Source organism: Nasonia vitripennis (assembly GCF_009193385.2).
Source record: "Nasonia vitripennis strain AsymCx chromosome 2 unlocalized genomic scaffold, Nvit_psr_1.1 chr2_random0007, whole genome shotgun sequence".
NCBI classification, from domain to species: domain Eukaryota; kingdom Metazoa; phylum Arthropoda; class Insecta; order Hymenoptera; family Pteromalidae; genus Nasonia; species Nasonia vitripennis.
In genome coordinates this window covers 989,407-1,011,507 of record NW_022279614.1, presented here as the reverse complement: position 1 = coordinate 1,011,507, position 22,101 = coordinate 989,407, and the positions used below count along the sequence as shown (strand labels likewise).

The following is a 22,101-nucleotide window of genomic DNA, read 5'->3' as shown; positions in this document are numbered from 1 at the left end:
TACGTACTACGTAACTTCCCACACAGCATGAAATATTTCCGAAATATTTCGGAAATATTGGTACGAAATATTTGAAATCTTCCAGGAATCTTTCGACGAAATATTTCTGAAATAATGTTATGTCCCTCGAATTCCTATATTGAAATATTTTTTTAAAGAATTCAGAAATATTTCTGAAATTTTTCACGAAATATTTCAGAAATATTACTGCAATAATATCATTTCATAAAATGCCCCGCCTTGCAAATCTCTCATGAAATATTTCCTTGAAATTTTTCTGAAATGTTTCTAAATTATTTTGTGGCACGCAGTCTCCTGGGATTTGTATTTGAAATAATTCTGGAATATTTAAGCAAGCTTCCGTAACATATTTCTTTAAAATATTTCGGAATTATTTCCTAATTATTTCAGTGTTCAATATTCACCTGAAAATTTTCAGTATAATAATTCCCGAATATTCCAGAAAACTTCCATAAAAATTTCTTTAAAATATTTCTGAATTATTTCGTAATTCTTTCAGTGTTTAATCTTCACCGGAAAATTTTTAGTATAACAATTCTGGAATATTCCAGAAAACTTTCATAAAATATTTCTTTCCTAGATTTAAGCAACATTTCAAAATTATTTCTTAGCCCGTAGTCTCCTGGAATTTGTATTTGAAATAATTCTGGAATATTTAAGCAAGCTTCCAAAATATATTTCTTTAAAATAATTCTGATTTCTTTCAGAATTATTTCTGTGTTTAATATTTACTGGAAAATTTGCAGTAAAATAATTCCGGAACATTCAAGAAAGCTTTCATAAAATATTTCTTTCCTAGATTTGAGAAACACTTCTGAAATGTTTTTAAGTTTAATAATCACTATAAGTTACTAGTGAAATGATGATTCAGAAATATTTTTGAAAAATTTAATAAAATATTTCACCTGAAATAATTCAGAAATATTCCACATATCTTCCGTGAAATATTCTTCAAATGTTCCCGAATTGCTTGAAGGTACAGTCGCCGGACACAATAACTTTGCTTTACGCGCCACAACATGGCGGCGGGTCTCTTGTTAATTGGACTCCTTAGATCGGTCATGACTGTCAGGAAAGCGATATCTGACGTCATGACCGTCCTAACCTTCTTCTTCTTCTTCTTTTTATGGACGTGGTCCGCTGTCTATGTGACTGCGAAGCCGATGCGCCACCTTGTTCTGAAAGCCCAATCAACAAGAGACCCGCCGCCATGTTGTGGCGCATAAAGCAAAGTTATTGTGTCCGGCGACTGTACCACGACAGCGTGAATATATCTTATTTTATATATATAATTATAGTAAATACACAAACAGTTTGTATCTTTGCTTTTACGCCATCGGCTTTCGTAAACAAGTTAATGTTAGTAATATTAAACTTTTGGATCAAATTATAAGAAAAATAATTGAAATCATGTAAGCGGATAAACTGTTAATTCGTTAATTCGAACCCCTTTTGTTTTTGAATATAAAGAATAACTCCATAGTTTGACAGCAAGTACAAACACATAATTGATCCAGTGTGAATTCATGCGCAGGCAGCTAGAGTTAAAATTTATTTTAAGAGTTCCAATAAAATATTAAAGAATTATTTCATAAGTATTTCAAGAAATGTTCCATTGGAATATTTCCGAAATAATTACACGATAGTTTTCGAGACATATGTATGGAATAATCCTGAAATATTTCAAGAAATATCCAAAATTTATTTGAAAAGTTCCAATAAAATATTAGAATTAAATAAAATATAAAGAATTATTTCATATATATAAGAAATATTCCATTGTAATAATGAAGAAATAATTATGTAAAAGTTTACAAGATATATCTATGGAATATTTCATAAATTTTTTGATAAATGTTTAAAATTTCGTTACAAAAGTTCCAAAGAAATGTTTAAAAAAGATTCCAAAAATCTTCCGCAAAATATTTCAGTGTATTATTAAGTAAATAATTCTGAGCAATATTTTATGAAATATTTATGTAAGATTTCCTAAAGAACATATTGAAATATTTAAAAAGGAATTTCATAGATTCCAACAAAATATTTATGGAATATTTCTGAAATATTTCACGAAATATTTCCATTGAGTCGGTTGATAGCTCTTCTATGGAATATTACTGGAAGGTTTCAGAAATATTCCGTGGATATAGTTCACTGAAATATTTCGAAATATTTCATTGAAATCTTTCATGCTGTATGGGTTGTAATGCCCTTTTTATTGTACTTATGGTGTCTGTATCACGTTCTAATACATAAAAAGAAAAATTTGTTGTTCACCAGAAAACAAAATGAAACTTGCATGGCAAGTTATGTAGTAGGTATCTTGAGAGTTGTTTCTAATGGACAAACATATAACTTAACTCCAAGTTAAGTAAGCCCTTAATTTAACAGAACAATTTTTTGCTTTATTATGATTAAATATATAATTAACTTGACTTTGTTTGATTGATCTCGGTTCTTTTTTATCTGTAATTTCGTTGCGGAATATATCAAACTCGCCTAACCTTTTAATTTTTTAAAAGTCAATTTTTCTTAGAGATTTCAGTCCTTTAATGTAAATTATTATGCGTATTTTATATTTGTTCTAAAAATAAAATGTAATCGTCTTAAGCACCTTTTGACTAAAGTTTTTTTGTAACATTTTTATCATTAACATAAAAACACTAATTGTTCTGTCGCAAAATTTTAGTATGGTGGCTTTTATTGATAATGCATGTTAAAAAAATTTAGATAGGTGTATATTTTTGCTGTCCACAAATATTATTATTACACTGACAATGAGACACCAAAAACCACGGGGCGAACTACCTAGACCTCGTCATCGGCCACCCTGTACACCTTTCTCTAGTGATTTTTACAGCTAGACACAAAAAACCACGGAGCGCGCCACCTTGTTCTCGTCACTGGCCACCTTGTACACCTAGACACAGCCCTTGAATGATTTTTACACCTAGATACCAAAAACCACGGAACGATCCACCTAGACCTCGTCATCGGCCACACTGTACACCTAGACACCGCTCTTGAATGATTTTTATACCTAGACACCAAATACCATAGAGCGCACTACCTAGACGTTGTCATTGGCCACCCTGTACCTCTAGACACCTTCCTCGAATGATTTCTACACCTAGGCACAAAAAAATCACGGTGCACTCCACCTAGACGTTATCATCCGCTACCCTGGCTACCGCTACCACGCCACTTGATATTAAATAAAAAAAAATGAAATCATATCCGTAGTCCCGCTGGTAGGTATATGTGTGATCACATCAGTAATCCCACTAGCCTGTATAAGAATGTGGGAAAGCAATGTGTGCGACTAAATTCACGGTCTTAACACTAGCCGTGTGCAGCCAACTTCATGGTCTGAACATTTGGACTGAAGAATCTTAAACTGATTTTAGTATTTTTGTTGCGACATGCTTGTTTATTGTAAAAAAGCTACTTTCTTGGCAATATATCGATTAGAAATCATAGTTAAGCATACAAATATGATTTTACGCTAAAAAATTCAGATACCATAATGTAAATATTTGTATTTATTGAATTGAAAATTTGAAAACCCAATTTAGAAGTAAATAGTGTTGCGGTCGCCGCGGGCTCTCAAAATCGCCTTCGTGGCGCTACCGCGCCATTTGATTGTCGTACAACAGCAAATAATTTATTTTTTATTTTCATTTTCATTAGGTATTACTGCACTAATTAATTGGCTAAAGTGATTTGCAGCATACATTTTTCTCATTATGTCACATCGACAGTGACGAATTAACGTAGAAAACTATAAAATTTTAATACATAACAAAATCACGTCAATGTTCTCGCCAGTGATAAATAACTATATGCATAGATAACTTTTTCGACAATATAAAAATTTCACGTTGCTTAATAAATAATACTGAAACATTATGAAATTTTCCTATTTATTTACTAAAATTTTAGCGTCTTTATTTTCACGAATCAGTGATTAAATAATCAATTTAACTTGGTGACAAAAATTTAGAAAAATTAAAATTCGAAAAACTTAAAGCATGAAAGGCAAAAATTGTAAGACTGAAATTATGAAATCAAAGAATTTCTAAAACGAAAGTGTTGAATTGAAATATTAGGCAATATAAAATAACAAGAGTTTAGAGTATTTTTGTTTTAGGGTTAGAATTTAAAATTAATTTTTTTAACTGACATAGTTTTTTTAATATTTTCAGTTTCAAAATTTTACCTTTTATCATAAATTAATGCGTCATTTTCGTGTTTCAAATCTTTATTAATTAAAATGTGTTCTTCTTTCTCTGTTAGGAATTGATATTAGGAAAAAAGATCTTAACAAAACTCGTCTTTTATCACTATTGCAATATATATTTTAACCGAGTGACGTTAGGAGTGAGGAGAATCGCGCTAGTAAGAAATTAAGTCTATTAAATATACGTTTCTGAAATAATAAACCCGTAATTATTTAAAGTACAGTTATAGGAATAATATTCAACTAGCAAGAAGCGCTCGTCTCGCTCGCGATTTGCAAATTAATTGTAATGATATTTAATTATTTGACGTGTCATTATTAAATATACTATTAAATATTAGATGTACAGTCGATGGTAGTTAATTCTTGTGGAACATTTTTGAAATGCTCCAATGAGATTGCCGGATCGATAAATTCTAACCAATCATAAGCACGATTTCAAAAACGTTCCAAGAGAATTAACTACCCCCAAGTACAAGTGAATATATTCAATAAAGCCAACATTTTATAAAAGTAGTTATAGCTACTAGTACACAGGACCGGTTTTAAAATTATAGAATAAAATGGAAATAAATTTTAAATATTGAAAAATGTTTTCAATCTCTTTGTAATTATTTGATAAAAGTATTAATTATATTAACAAAATATAACAATAAAATAATATTAATTGAAATTTTTTTATTCAAATTTAGAATATAATGTAATTGTAGGATTAGAGGATAGGATATCATAACATTTATATTCTGTACTAAAATGTAATACATAATACAATATTTACTTTTATATTAAATGATAATGATATCTTAAATCCCTAGCAAAAAGAAAAATTAAAACAACTAAAGAAAATAGTTATGAACTGCAGATGACAGCAGAAAAATGTTGGAATTAAGACCCAGACAAGGGACTACTGCGAGGATATCGAGAGATATCCTGACGCGGCCAGACTCCTCCGGTTACTCGCGAAAAATCCTGAGGTATGGCTTGAAGCAATCAGACTGCCTACAGGAGAATACACAACCTCGGAAGAGGAGTGTTTAAAACTACTTCTGGAAGCTAACTTCCCGGGCTTTCGGCTCTCCCATGAGATGGGGATGAGAGCTCGGGTAGGAATAGGCAGCAGAGGGCGGCATGGGATCTGGCGGCGAAGGTCGTCACACCGGTAAAGGTCAAGTGGGCCATAAGGAAGCGAACTTCCAACCCTTTAAGACGCCGGGCATCGACGGAATCTACCCGGCATTCCTTCAAGAGGGGCTGGAGGAACTGGTTGGCCCCTTAGTAAAGCTCTTCAGAGCAAGTGTAGCTTTGGCTCATGTACCTGAAATATGGAAAATGGCTAAGGTTGTGTTTATTCCTAAGACAAGGAAGTCAAGTCACACCACCGTCAAGGATTATAGACCTATAAGTCTTTTGTGTTTAAGACATTAGAAAGATTGGTGGATAGATGTATTCAAGACGATATCCTAACCGTGCTTGGGGTGGGATTCTCTACAGAGTCTGCCTTACACTCGGCGGTTTGGCGCATTGAGGAGCAGCTGGAAAGGGTAATGGTGGGAGTATTTCTAGACATAGAGGGAGCGTTTAACTGCACCTTTATCGAAGCAGTTGTCAAAGAGGCAGGACTACATGGGATGCCTGGACCATTAATAAAATGGCTTCAGGGCATGCTTACACGCAGGACTGTGATCTCGAGTCTCGGAACCGTAACGGTCTCCGGCAAGGTCAGTAAGGAATGCGTGCAGGGCGGGGTGGTGTCGCCCACCATTTGGTGCCTGGTGGAAAATGGGCTACTGGAAGCGCTGAATGGGTGGGGCTGCTATGCTCAAGCCTACGCGGACGATTTCCTGATACTGATAAAAGGAAGTGAAATTGGCGCAGCCATGGACGCCATGCAGCTTGCATTAAGGAAAGTGGAGAGATGGTGCTGCGCAACGGGACTTTCGGTTAACCCCGATAAAGTCGAAATGGTGATCTTCTCCCGCAAGTACAAGTTAGATGCCTACAGAGCGATCAAACTCTCTGGAGTCGCCTTACAGGTAAAGGACTCAGCTAAGTACCTCGGCATTGTTCTGGATAAAAAGTTAACCTGGGAGAAGCATCTCACGGCCCAGTGCGATAAATTCCTGGTGGCTCTCTGGACATGTCGCAGGGCATTTGGCAGTACATGGGGACTAAGTCCCCGGATTATACTGTGGCTATACAGGGCCGTCCTGCTAACTCGTCTGGCCTACGCAGCGTTGGTCTGGTAGCCAAGGGCGGAGCTGGCGGGTGTTAGGGCAGCGCTAGAGAAACTCAGGGGTCAGGTGCTAAGGGGGGCGACAGGGGCCTATAGGACCACGCCTACCAAGGCACTTGGAATCCTTGTGAAGGTAGAACCACTTCATCTTACTATCATTGGGATGGCTGCTAAGGCAGCGCACAGACTCAATGCGTACGGACAATGGACACAAGACACGAGGCACACCCGGCTCCCGGGTGGGGTGGGTCTCTTGCCGGAATTTTCCATCAAAACTGACATGATGATCCCGCGCTACTTCTTTGGAAGAAGATACGGGATCGTGATACCGACAAGAGAAGAATGTAATGCCCGCAGGGACAGTCTACCAGGAACTGGGGACGTCTGGTACACAGATGGCTCTAGGGCAGAGACTGGCACTGGTTCGGGGTACTACTGCCAAAGGGATGGAAGGGAAACCTTCTTTTCCCTGGGGCTGTATGCTACGGTCTTTCAGACCGAGATATACGCTATACTGACCTGCGCTCAGAGGAACATTGAACTCAGCGCAAGGGATAGAATTATCACCATTTGCTCAGACAGTCAGGCGGTACTTAGAGCACTTATGGCTCATAGGACGACCTCCAGACTGGTCTGGGAATGCAAAGTGGTTGTAAATCAGCTGACCGTTCACAACAACAAGGTCAGGCTGCTCTGGGTTCCAGGGCACACCGCGATCCGGGGTAACGATATAGCAGATAGACTTGCAGCTTTGGGAGCTAAACATCCTCCAATTGGGCCGAAGCCCTACACAGGTGCCGGAAGGTGCCTGCTAACGGGCGAAATCCGGGGCTGGCTTGAGAGGGAGCATACTAAGGAATGGCAAGGAACTCAAGGATGCAGAGAAGCCAAAGCGGTAATGGGACAGGACACCAATGTCGGCTGGACCAAGTGCATCGCAGGAGGCAGCAGAAATAACTCCCGACTCCTAACACAGATAGTGACCGGGCACATTCGTTTAAGGTACCACGGTCTGAAGATGGGGAATAAGGCTACGGGTATATGCAGGTAGTGCGAGGGGGCGAAATAAATGCCTACCCATGTACTGATTGTTTGCCCAAAATTTGCGCAGCTCAGACATCAGTGCTTGGGGGAGCTTTTCTCCACGTATGAAGAGATTAGGGCACTCGACGCGGGAGCCATATTGACCTTCTGGAGAAGGGCAGGCTTACCTGCGTATTCCTGATATTTCCAACACATCAAAATATTGATAAGAAGTGTTTAGAGCATCAAATATCCTCAAAACTTAGAAAAGTGAGAAACACTGCGCGCATATACATATAGATATACTGATAGCATAGAATTGAAACTTTCGATTTCTGTTTATTTTCAAAATTTCTTTTCAAAAAGCACCGCTCGCCCTATCAAATTTTTATTTCCTTGATTCGTATTATGATTTTACATCATGACCTAGTTTTTCAAAAAGATGTATGATTTATTTTCTTCATAATTAAACAAAATGTACGCTAAATTTAGACTTAACCTATGCTTCCCATGTTAAAATACATAACTTCAAGACCCGATATCTTAAAAAATTGTATCACGTTATATAGTACACTTAATAGGATATACTTAGAAAATTACAGCAATCTGTATGAATATTAACTTTTTAAGTGAACTACCTTAATTAACTGAAAAAAACCTAGTCATCGTGAGGGATCGAACCGGGAACCTTTAGATTGAAAAGCAGACATGTTACCGATTACGCTATCACTTCATAATGCGTGATAATTCGAATCGTCCTTATTAATTCCACGAGACTTTTTCTAAACAAGTGTTAATTAAAATTGTAATTTATAACCATGTACGTGTAGGTGTTCTGTTCATAGATGATGATCGAGTGACCCAGTATTCTTGTAGACGATATCCAGGAGTTCATTAAAGTAAAAAAATGAAAACTATGTATGGAGTAGTCGATTGGTTGTATTAAAAAAGTTCAAAGTCGATTAAATTCCAATTGAATTCAATTGATTTTAATCCGTGATTTTTAGAATGGTACTGACGCCCGCGAGCTCAGCCACACAATTTTAAGTAGGCGACTTTTTCTCCTCATATGTGGAAGCGACGAGAACGTTCCAATTGTCTTTCGGTTCTCCGAACTGAGGAACGACTCCTCAGCTGCGGCAGGCTCTTAGAGCCCCTTTATTGGGACTGCGCTTTTTTCTGAAACAAACTCAAGATATAGGCGGTAACTGCGACCAATTACACCTAATTCATCACGCACGATTGTCTCGACAATATGTTATAAGTCCGAGCCCGTCGAGGGGGCTTTGTTTACGACACCCATAAACCTTGTTAGGCGCAGGTATATGCGCTCTATGCGGCCTTCCGTGCGCATTGCTCACTCAAGCTGGCCGGTCAGCGGCACTTTATTCCCTGTAGCCTTTCCAGTTATTCGATCGGGAGACAACCGCGTGATCTCACCTATTGCTCCGATGCCTCACGTCCGATCGAGATAGACTCACCATAAAACTTTTCAATAAGAACTTTCTCTACGCTTCAGACCGGGCCTAGAAAATCCCCGACCGTGGTTGCCCGGCGCTAATAATCCGATGCTGCTCTGCGGACGATGCGCCTTTGTTTCGTTTCCTAATCCGCAAACCGGCGAACTTTTCAGAGATCGGGGAAAAACCCAGAACAATAATGCGCATGAGATGCTACCTCGAAAAACGTGATTTGACGGTCGCTTTGCATTTGTTTACCCGGAACTCTCACTTTCACCTTTTTTCTAATTGGACATTTTATTTTCGCTAGCTTTTTCGATGCTGTACGCGCGGCAGCATCACGCGTTCGCTCCGCGTTCCACGATTCGAAATCGCGTGGCTTCCTCTTTGGTTGAAGCAAACCACGTTTAAAAGACGATTACTCCGCGAACCTGAGCGCTCGACGCTTCGAGACAAGAACTCTAAATTAGTACGTGCGTGAACACTCGCCCACCCGAACCTGGCTATAGCTATCACGCGGCGTCGTAAGCCTAAGTAATTGATCGTAATTTGAATCGATCTCAATGAATTATACTTATCTTAACCCGCTTTCATGTGTCATGTCAATCCTCGGTTCTTGTCGCTGCGGTACTCCTCGCTCCGACGATGTCGCGTTCATCTTTCCCGGGCACACTTCCCGCTACCTGCGCCCCTTCCTATCTCCGGCGTACCGGCTTCTACCTGCGCTCCAAACGTCGAGAAAAGGTCTTATGTTTTCCTGCCTCGCCCGCTATCTTACCTTGGCGTATTCCTGTCCGGGACACCTGCGGTTTATTAATCACAGTATAACAATAGGTTATACGATTGTGTAGAGTTTTGCGGTGTAGTAAAATTACCGAAAATGTGCGTAGGGAATTTCCGTGCAGTAAATATCCGTGTAGAATTTTTTCGTGTAGTTATTTCCTGTGTAGAATTATTTTGTGTAGCGTGTAGAGTTATTTTTGTGTAGAGTTTTTCCGGTGTCAAAAATTTCACATAAATTAGCAATAATTACATACAGATATAAAATTCTATGTATTTATGTTATTTTATTTTTTTTTTTTTAATAATTAATTACTAATAATGTGTATGAATACATATACCAAACAGCATAGTAAGATTGGTCCAGATATCTCGGATGCGGTGAATAATAATCTTCTCAGAAAAATATGGCAAATATGTTTACTGAGTATGATATGATATGAGTTATATATGAGCTATAATATGAGTTTGTCGGATGTCAAATGTTTAATGACCCGGTCACTTTTTGTAAACCATTTCTTATTAAAAAAGATAACTAAAACCAATTTCTTTTTTATTTTTCTGCGGTAGTATAATGAATTCATGTTTCTGCCACATATCTATCATGAAATAATTGTCATTATGACATGATTCACTAGTTCTGGTGAATTTTTACAAAATTGCTTATTTGATTGTTTTAATATAGTGTAGATTTTTTTTTGTTTTTATATATCCATTAGTGTAGAATTTGATATAAGCAAAATGAGACAACATTTATATATGATGTATGATAAATTCAATTTGTCTTTTTCTACGTTATTAAGTAATTTAGAAGATACAATTAATTTAGATTCATTAAATACTATTCCTAATGAAATAAATGCTATTTATTTAAAAAAATTTATCCAATCCTATTTGAATTTTGATAACATTAATTTTGAACATCTTTTAAACTTTATACACCGAAAGACTTATACAAGAACACCAAGCATAATGCAATCGTTTCAAAAATCAATATGAAATGAGAAAATCTATAAAGGATACATTTTTAAATACTTCGAACAATGAAATAATAAATTTGGATGATGAAACTTCTGAAAATAATATACCATATTGTACAAAAAAAAATGCAACCTAAATTTATAGAAACAATGGAGGTATATAATGATGAAAACATAAGACATGATTTAAATAATCAAACATTTAATAATTCAAATTTGATTACTGATACAAACAAAATCGATCAAGATGCTAAAATAAAATTTAAATAATTGACAATAGAAAAAACCAGCAAAGCAAAATTAAATTAATTTCCATAAAAATATCATGATATAAATTATGACAAAATTGAAAAAAAATATTTTAAAGCGTAAACTAAATGATAAAGAGAAAGAAAACGGAATACATTTTAAAAATATTTAAATTTCAGATAAAGAATCGACAAGTACAGTTAAATTTACTGAAAATGATAAACGAAATTTAGAACAAAATAATATTGATTTAATTATATCTAAATTTAGAAAACAATGTAATGTAACTGAAAGTGGCAAAAATTAAGATTATGTCCAATAGTAAAAATTAAGAAATTACCAAAATCTGTGATTAAACAAACTTGCAAAACTATATTAGTATCTAATAAAGACAATATATCAAGAACAAAAAATAGATATTCTTATAAGAAATTATGGTTTGAAAAAAATAAAAATGAAATAATTAAGAAACGTGTCGGCTGTAACCGCAAAGAGCTTCGTGCCTCTCGGTACTGAAGGCGCCATCTCGAGGTGGTTTTTGGAAAAAGCCCCACCTCTACTCTCAACGCTTTGGCGCCGCGCCGTTTTTAATCTCTGTCCTTCTCCGACTCTTGTGCTGTGCACATCAGAGAGATCTTTGAGAGAAGTACAACATACGCCGTGTTTCTTTTTTTTTGTATTCAGACAACATAAAATAAAAGCAGTGTGCACTAGTGGAAGCCGATAGAGTGTCTTGAATCCTTTGCCATGAACTCCGCCTAATCCTCATCAACATTTTATCAGGCAGTGTGTGATATTAGCCCACAACTGGTATCAACACACTTAGTGAGATGTCAAACAGGAGAAAAAATGACAGTAGATGATATGAAAAAATGCTTGTTACAGGTAGAAGCACAGAGTACCTCAAATACAGAGAAACCCAGAGAACAATTAACACAGAGAACTGGAGGCAAAGATTCAGAGAAGAAGTTCTACAAAGATTCAGAGAAGAAGTACAAGGATGTAAAATGCTACAAATGCAACGAGACTGGACACTACCAGACTTCATGTCATCTACTAAAAGATGATCTCTGGTTTTGCTACGTGTGCAATAGAGTCAGAAAACACAAGGGAGACGAATGCCCCAACAAAGTTCAGAGGTATGAAAATAATAACCCTACACAAAATAATCAAAACACTTACACCCGTGGTAGAGGTAGTGGAAAAGGGGGTAATGTCAGAGGCAGAGGACACTATCAGAGAAGAGGAAAACCTTATGATAGGCAAAATCAAGAGAACAATCAAAATGTAAACGCCAAGTTTGCAGGTAAGACACACACACACGACACAGTAGAGAATGAAGTTACGTTTATAGCAGATTCAGGTGCCTCACACCACATTATAAACAAAGAGTTTATATTAGGAGATTACGAAAAAAGTAATATTGGAGAAATAAAAATGCAAACATCAAAATAGATGATAAGGAAATTTGTACTTAAAATCTATACCAGAGGGTGAAAATATTTTCCTATCTAAGGTTATATTAGCTTCAGATGTCTCCGATAATCTTCTTTCCCTCCGAAAATTTGCAGAGACTGGATACGGTATTTATTTAGACGATCTTAAGTTAAAAGTTTTTAATAAAGAGACAAGGGAGGAATATCTATCAGGAAATTATGAATCACCTAATTGGATAGTAAAATTTAACGTTAAAAATTCAGAAACAACAGAAGATACGTGTGACAAATATATAATAAGAGCAAGCCTAGTGACCGTGGAGGATTTCCTGTCGCAATCTCAGACTACCTCATTAAATAAAGAGAAACAAATTCAGAGACCGTCTGTTAAAAAGAAAAATACTTGATTTAAATAATGTAATAGCAGAATCAGAAATAAATAAATTATACAATAACAATCAGAAAACTAATACAGAGAACTCAATGCAAAAATCGAGCCTAGGAATGATATGGCATAGAAGGTTGGGACACACGTCACTCGAATACATGAAACAAATGCAAAAATTCGAAACTGAATTAAAAAATGTAAAGTTAGACAAAGAAATCGTGGATTGTGAGTCGTGTATTCTAGCAAAGATGGAAAATCAACCATTTAAAAATAATAAAACTATATCAGACAGACCTCTTCATACTATTCATACCGATACAATGGGTAAAATAACTCCAGCGTCTTATCCAGGGGAAAATTACTTTATCATAGTGTTTATAGACGATTACAGCAGATATGCTAAAGCATACTGCGTAATACAAAAGAGTGAATCAGGCAAATGTCTTGATAATTTTCTGACACATACGAGAAACATTCTAGGGAAATATGAGAAGGTATGTTATATCAGAGCAGATAATGGAACAGAATTACAAGCGACTTTGCACCTCCACATACTCCAGAATTAAATGGAATTTCAGAGAGATTTAATAAAACTATTCAGAAGAGAATTAGAGCAATAATAATGATAGACTCAGGCGTACCAGCCACTATGTGGGTATTAGCAACCGAAGCAGCTATACACACATACAATAGAACCCCTAATAAAGGAAATAACTACAAGACACCGTTATTCATGTTAAATCCAAACAGAGAAACTCATGTGAAAGAACTAAGAAGATTTGGATGTGTAGCATACGTAAAAATTCCAATTCCAGAGAACAAATTTTCAGAGAGAGCGATAAAAGCCATACTCGTAGGTTATACTCCTACAGGGTATTTACTATAGCACCCACAAACACTAAGATTTCTAAATTCATGATACGTAAAGTGCAACGAGAAATTGGTGTATAAAGACACTGTAGACCAAGTAGATAATACTGAATTAGAATTGAGAGATTTTACTGAGAACCAAATTACAGAAGAAAACACAGAGCAGTCGGAGACTGAAAGTCCCAACAATACAGACGTAATACAGGAAGAAAAGAAGCTAGATTCCAAAACAGAGATCGACAAATCACTAAAGAGGAAAACTAAGTCGAAAGAAACAACAGAAACTTCAATGAGAAAAATTCCAAGAAGACAAGCGAAAGAAAATCCGCTAAGAGATCCAAACTTTATATATAAGACTCAAGTTAGATATTCAGAGACAAAAGATGATCAAGATGCTGATGAACAAGTCTATGTGCAACTAGCGCAAATAAACAAAGACCCTATAAACTTTAAGGAAGCAGTAAACTCTTCTGAAGGAGAAAATTGGAAAAACGCAATAAGGGAAGAACTAAAGTCGATGGAAGAAAATAATGTGTAGGAAATTGTAGTTTACCCGAGTAAAACTTCAGAGAATATGAGACCAAACGTGATAGACTCTAAATGGGTATTTAAGAGAAAACTAGACAAAAACGGTCAAGAAGCTTTCAAAGCCAGATTAGTCATAAGAGGGTTCAAAGACAAAAATAAATATGAACTCAGATAAATCTATGCTCCTGTATCTCGTCTCCCAGTTATTCGAGCAGCCTTGGCAGTAATAAATAAATACGACTTAGACGCAAGTCAATTGGATGTAAAGATGGCTTTCCTAAACAGCGACCTGGAGGAAACTATATTCATGGAAATACCAGAGGGAATAGAAAATTCAGAAACCATGAAAGGAAAGAAAGTCTGTAGACTAAAGAAAACACTATATGGATTGAAGATCAGCCCAAAGAAGTGGAACTTAAAATTCGCAACTGAAGTAAGCAAACTTGGACTTGAAAGAGACATCAACGAACCATGTTTTTTCACTTGGAGGAGAGAAGGTAGAATGGTGATGATGATACTGTACGTGGACGATATTATCTTAGCAGGAAACGATTCAGAGAAAATACAGGAAATAAAATCAAAGCTAAGTAAAACATTTCAAATGAAAGATCTGAATTTAGTAAAAAACGTTTAGATAAAATAAATTCAACCAGGTTGAAAAATAAAATTATCAGAAGATCTATTATATCCTGATAGATTAAAACAATTATTAATGTAAAATACGAATGAAAGTAAACTTTTAAAAAAATATATAAGGCTAAATATTTATTATAATGCTTTAGCATTTGCTAGTTTTGGTGCAAATTTTGATAAATTATTTGGAAAGGGGTCTCAAAATAATCAGAATTTGTGGTCAAATATTTTGAAATGGTCACGACTCTTCTTGGTCTTGTGCGCGTAGAAGATTTTAGTTTTTAAGAAGAGCAATGATCATTTACTGATCTGCGTCTAAATTTTGACAGCAGATGACAAATAGAAATTTGATTCCAACTAGATAACCTATATCAGTTCTGGCCCACCTGGGGCGAAATGGTACATGGCGTGTGAGTTCTGGCGCAAGCGGTAAGATAGCGGTGAGAGAGCGGTCGATAACGTCATCAACGCTGGCGTTGTCGATCGCGAGATCCCCGATAGATGTAGCGTCTCGGTGCTGGCGGTGACGTCAACGGCACGATGTTACCTACTGCTATTGATACCGATGGCTTGCTGCCCTACCGATATGTCTCCATAGTAGCGAGAGTCAATTTTAAACGTATGGCTTTACCGCGCAGCTTATCGTTTCCGCTGGCTAATGTTTTGAGAATCTTTTATCTAACTTATAAACAAAATTCGCATGGTGGCTATAGAACGATGATCATGGGGACGCATTCCAGGCTGTTCTCTCGTACAGCAAAGGTCATATGCATTCAAGAGTTGTATCGTTTTATAATAAAACGGCTGAAAATATGTAAGTAAAATAATTATTATTTTTATAATTTATTAATATTTTAGTCGCTTTTAAAAACCTTTGAAATAAAAAAACTGAGCTTTTTTTCAGTAAATATAAAACTTTATATATATATATATATATATATATATATATATATATATAATATATATTATATATATATATATATACACACTTTCAATTAAAATTTTGTATTTGTAAAATCTAAAGCGAAAATCTAGTGCTAAATCTTAAGAGTATTTGATAAGGACCAATTTTTTGTTTTTGAAATCTAAATATATATTCATATATTTTAGCCAAATAGTATTACCACCAGCGCCTATGATTGCCAAGAAGAGATTTTTTCTTTCTTTGGCAGAAGATTATTATGAGGGAAACGACACGTTTTATGCAGCAATGCTAGACGACCACTTCAAGACAACATCTTTTATGCTAAAAGGGATTGAATTGTTCGGCGATGTAGCGAGTTTTTTGAGGGAGATTGATGTCTCACTCCTTTTTAAAAGATTATTGCTCTTGGAAATTGGCTCTGAGGTATGTACTTTTTAAATAAATGTACAGATTATTATTATTATTATACAACATATTAAAAAAAGTTATTTTTTTACAGAAATTTGGAAGCATTCGTGATTTCTATACACAAATGTGTTTAGAAAGTGATTCTGAACCTTCAATATATATGTAGGAAGGCTACAGCCTGCACATGCACAAGGATATTTTTTATATGAAGTGCAGAAGCAAGTGACACGAGAGCAGCATATATTTTTGTTTAAAACCATACATGATTGCATCCATTATAATCTACCAAATGTTGCACTTTTGATGTTAAAACACATAATAGAGGTATTAGAAAATGAATAAAATTTACGTTTTAGATATTTGTGTTGTTTTACCATGATTTCCATGTAATCATTTTAAACTGTTAAGAACGAGTGGCAGATATGTGTGTGTGTGACAGACTCCATGTATCTATTATTGGCCTTCGCATACCTTTGCAGCATTGGCTGATACCACCCCGGATGCCCCGCTCGACAAAGAGCAGCATGTCAATTAACAGCTGGAGCTTGATGCCAGTATACTTTAACATGGCATCCCATATAAATCCGGGGGTGGTATAGTAATGAGCAGGATCTAGCTCATAGGTATGGAGACACTTGGATCTGAAATCTTCAAACACATTGGCGAGGAGAAGTACGTCAGTCTTCAGATAGAGGTCTGAGTACTGGCCAAGAGTTTTGATGTTGAAAGCATTCCAGACAATTTGAGCATGGTTGTAGTCCTCGTCTGATATATTGCTATCATAGAGGCTACTATTGAAGCTCTCTTTGTCTGGAAGCGAGGTCTCGTTCAGATTCTCAAAAGATTTGATGTGATCATAGGGGAACACGCCTTTCCTCCTAAGCAAATCAATCTGAACTTTGCTAAACTCCTTCTTGAACTCTTTATCGACTATTTCCAACTTGTCCAAGTATGAGGCAAGCTTGTCAAGTGACGATGACATGAATCGGAAGGAATCAATAAACTTGAAATTGATTTCGATTCCATCAATATGCTTGGTGAAGGAGATGTACTTCTCTTTTTTTTGCGGTATAATAGAGACTCGTCCCTTGAAGTTATTGGCAAGCTCCTTTATAAACAAGTGCGAATCATATCCGCTCAGGTTGTGAAATACAACTGGAATAGTTCTCGAGTCTTTATAGTTGATATTACAACTGTTATGAGCCGCTCCACAATATCTGGAAAAGAAGAATAGTTATTAGATAAAGAATATAATATAATAATCATAAATAATAATAAATAACTTACAGTCCCGTAAGGTGACAATGATCTCGGACTTTGGCATCCTTCTCGTTGAACAGTCCTTCACAGATGTGACAAGTTGTAGCAGAATCAAACGATCTCTCATCCACATCCTTCATTGACACTGGATTCTCGCACATATTGGCAAGTTCTTTAGCTAGCATATACAGTTGTGAAACGAAGCATTTCGCAGGATCTTCGTCTTGTTCAGTTTCTCTTCTATAGCTTATATACTTGCATTTTGATTCATCATAACTATATTGAACATAGCAGCCAACGCTGAGGGGTATATGTTCTTGGTAAGAGCGATTATCATCAACAGGCTTGAGAATACATTCGAAGTCTGCATAAACAACTATTGGAACTCGCTCTTTGTTATTGACATTTTTAAATTCCAACACACTGTCTTTCTCTTGAGGTAACAACACTTTGCATTTGTTCACTTTTGTACAATCAACTTCATGAGTTACCAATTTAGCCTCATCGTAAAAATAGTGAAGACAACGCTCACATAGATAATTTTTATGTAAATTCATTGTGAACTGCGAGTTGACTAGACGAGATAGATCTTTAATCCATACATAATGAAACTGTGGAACTTTTAAATTTTCTTGTTGTTCCTCATCATCTATATAAGTGTCTTGCACAAACAGTAGGTTTACATGCTTATCTTTCTTTAAAGCTGCCAAGTGACATGGAGATACATTAAATACACTACCCTTTTTCTTTAGTATGAAGAGATTTACAGAGACGTCATTCTGCTTCTCAAACTTGGGTATTTGCTTCACAGCAACCGGAAAGTCAATATTTTTAAAGTTCAATTCATTCGTATAAGCTTGATATTTTGAAACTCGCTGCGCATGCTTTTGTACGGGATGTACAGCTGAGAGAATAGTCCATTTAAAGCATTCATTGTCTTCATTTCGAACGTTAACGCATGCTTTCTTGCTTTGTATGGACTTTGGCAATTCAATGTATGAACCAGCTTTGATGGGACTAAGTTTGTTCATATCTACAGTCAAGTTGAGAATTGCTCTTGAAGTCCATCCTGAATCTCGTTCCTGGAACTCTTCCATGTCACGTTCGATAGGCTGTTTGACATTAGCTGCAAACCATTCTTTTAAGTCTGTACTTTCATAGATTGATGCAGACTTTGTATTGAAATATTTCACTTCCGCAATCTCTTTATTTTCTTTGACGATCATGTACTCTGCAGCGAGAATTGTGTCAACTTTCATCGACTTATGCACTAGTAACGCTTCTTCAATTTTCGACATAAAGAGAACACATGCGTCTTCCATGAATGAGATTATGTCCAAATATTTCACGTTTGTTATAACACTAGTTTTGAGATCATTCTTGAATGCTGATTTAGTATCACCCCACGTCATACAAGGAGTATCATTAACCCCTTCGAGTCTACTGCCAACTTTTAGTAAGCACTTATTGTTGAGTAATCGATGAATACTATAAAGTTGACCACATGAAGTTTGACATGTTTTTTTCTTATAAATGTTCAAGGCTGGTGACTCTATCAATTCTTTCACTTCACTAACAGCTTTAGAGGCTAAGTTAATCGATCTAAACAAGTCGCTAGAGTTTAAGTCTCCGTCGCAAGCATATTTTACAATATGCCACAACTCTTTCACTATGTCTACAAACTCGTTTGTTAAATCCATTGCTACTCACTTATTTATGGAGACAGTGATGTTCAGCAGTTTGTTGGGCAGCGATTCGTCGTCTAATGATCAATTCTTTTCACAATACTTTTTCACTTTTATTCGTCGCACTTTTTTCACAACACTTGTCACTTTTACGTTGTTCAACGGTACGACATCCAGCAATTTCATCCTTCAGCAATTCGTTCTTCAGTAGTTCACTTTTTTTACACGGCACTTTTTATATTACTTGTATTTAATGTTTATTATATGACGAGAGAGAGAGAGAGAGAGAGAGAGAGAGAGAGAGAGAGAGAGAGAGAGATCAAACGCTGCTTATTAAGCTGTTGTGCTTGACAGGCGTGGGCGCCGCCATATTGGATCTCTCTCTCTCTCTCTCTCTCTCTCTCGTCATATAATAAACATTAAATACAAAAAATCCATTGTTAACTATATATCTGTGTATTAATTTAATGTAGCAAGCGGTTCAACGGTAAGCGGAATTCTACCGAGAGCAAACATGTCTGAACGGGTCCAAGGCGCTCAGCGAGCCAGTTACCCCCACCACTCCAGCGAACCAATGCTCTCGCCGCTAGGTGACGTCACAACGTATCACATCCGGTTTAAATTTGATACTTGATTTCTGGATGAAAAGAGACCCCAAACGCTCTGTTGGTAAATGCATGAAAAGTTATTAACTGATGCAGCAATCACTGATTTCAGGTTGAAAACAGACATAGAGCTCTCTGTCCATCTCTGTCGGTACATGTAGGAGACATAACCGACTGATATATACTAGGGATCTATGATTTTTACATATTATCTACTTCATCAATATCCTCTGTCAAATTTAGTTTCCGTTCAAGCACCCAAGTCTTCAGTGCGCATGCTCCTTCAGTTGCACATACCGGTTTTTTACATAGTTTGTGGTTGTTGCATGTTGTATATCTCTTCTTCCGCAGCTCTTTCAATGATGGACATCTTATCTCGCCAAGATCAAAAACATTAGGTACTATTTTCTCCAACCATCTTCTTTTTTCTGGACCTTTGACATATATTTTATGCTTCTCGTAGAAGATTATGAAGAGTGTGCACCAGATCCTCGTACGGAATCTCTCCATCAGTCCAGGATATTTCTAGGTAGTTGCGTTCTAACCATCGGTTCTCACATTTTCTCCATCTCGGTAGCGTGCTCCAGGAGTACGGTGGTTGAAAGAGAAAGACGAGAGCAATGATCGCTATCTCTTTGAAGATGAACTCATTGCAAGTGTGCTTGAAGCCTTGGATGTCTACTACGTACGCCATGATGAAATGATTTCTAAAACGTAGCAGGTTCCTCTTTATACTGCTTGCGAGAGCTATGTCAACCAATCAGATGACGACCTTCCCCTCCACTTACGTCTTAACCAATCAGATCAATGCTTCCCCTTCTACATTCTTACGAACCAATCAGCGTTATAGCTTTCCTACTATGGGGGGGGGGGACTTCTACTTAAGGAGTCGTTGATGCTTTAAAAAATCATTATTGTTCATCGACTTGTAGAGTAAGGAGCTGCTGTGTAAAAAGAGACAAGTAATATAAAAAGTGCCGTGTAAAAAAAGTGAACTACTGAAGAACGAATTGCTGAAGGATGAAATTGCTGGATGTCGTACCGTTGAACAACGTAAAAGTGACAAGTGTTGTGAAAAAAGTGCGACGAATAAAAGTGAAAAAGTATTGTGAAAAGAATTGATCATTAGACGACGAATCGCTGCCCAACAAACTGCTGAACATCACTGTCTCCATAAATAAGTGAGTAGCAATGGATTTAACAAACGAGTTTGTAGACATAGTGAAAGAGTTGTGGCATATTGTAAAATATGCTTGCGACGGAGACTTAAACTCTAGCGACTTGTTTAGATCGATTAACTTAACCTCTAAAGCTATTAGTGAAGTGAAAGAATTGATAGAGTCACCAGCCTTGAACATTTATAAGAAAAAAACATGTCAAACTTCATGTGGTCAACTTTATAGTATTCATCGATTACTCAACAATAAGTGCTTACTAAAAGTTGGCAGTAGACTCGAAGGGGTTAATGATACTCCTTGTATGACGTGGGGTGATACTAAATCAGCATTCAAGAATGATCTCAAAACTAGTGTTATAACAAACGTGAAATATTTGGACATAATCTCATTCATGGAAGACGCATGTGTTCTCTTTATGTCGAAAATTGAAGAAGCGTTACTAGTGCATAAGTCGATGAAAGTTGACACAATTCTCGCTGCAGAGTACATGATTGTCAAAGAAAATAAAGAGATTGCGGAAGTGAAATATTTCAATACAAAGTCTGCATCAATCTATGAAAGTACAGACTTAAAAGAATGGTTTGCAGCTAATGTCAAACAGCCTATCGAACGTGACATGGAAGAGTTCCAGGAACGAGATTCAGGATGGACTTCAAGAGCAATTCTCAACTTGACTGTAGATATGAACAAACTTAGTCCCATCAAAGCTGGTTCATACATTGAATTGCCAAAGTCCATACAAAGCAAGAAAGCATGCGTTAACGTTCGAAATGAAGACAATGAATGCTTTAAATGGACTATTCTCTCAGCTGTACATCCCGTACAAAAGCATGCGCAGCGAGTTTCAAAATATCAAGCTTATACGAATGAATTGAACTTTAAAAATATTGACTTTCCGGTTGCTGTGAAGCAAATACCCAAGTTTGAGAAGCAGAATGACGTCTCTGTAAATCTCTTCATACTAAAGAAAAAGGGTAGTGTATTTAATGTATCTCCATGTCACTTGGCAGCTTTAAAGAAAGATAAGCATGTAAACCTACTGTTTGTGCAAGACACTTATATAGATGATGAGGAACAACAAGAAAATTTAAAAGTTCCACAGTTTCATTATGTATGGATTAAAGATCTATCTCGTCTAGTCAACTCGCAGTTCACAATGAATTTACATAAAAATTATCTATGTGAGCGTTGTCTTCACT

At 36.3% G+C, this 22,101-nt stretch overlaps 2 protein-coding genes across 2 annotated transcripts in view; both read left to right on the top strand.

Annotated features, from left to right (window-relative positions):
- Positions 1-22,101, top strand: part of LOC116416484 (SKI family transcriptional corepressor 1 homolog-B) — a 767,432-nt gene that overhangs the window by 16,131 nt on the left and 729,200 nt on the right. The window lies entirely within an intron of this gene.
- On the top strand, positions 6,658-7,545 carry LOC116416492. The gene has a single exon (XM_031925234.1). It carries the CDS (start codon positions 6,658-6,660, stop codon positions 7,543-7,545), a length of 888 nt encoding a protein of 295 aa, XP_031781094.1.

Bases quoted from the DNA above. Each gene is read 5' to 3' on its own strand.
- LOC116416492 (XM_031925234.1), top strand. From the start codon at position 6,658: ATGGCTGCTAAGGCAGCGCACAGACTCAATGCGTACGGACAATGGACA.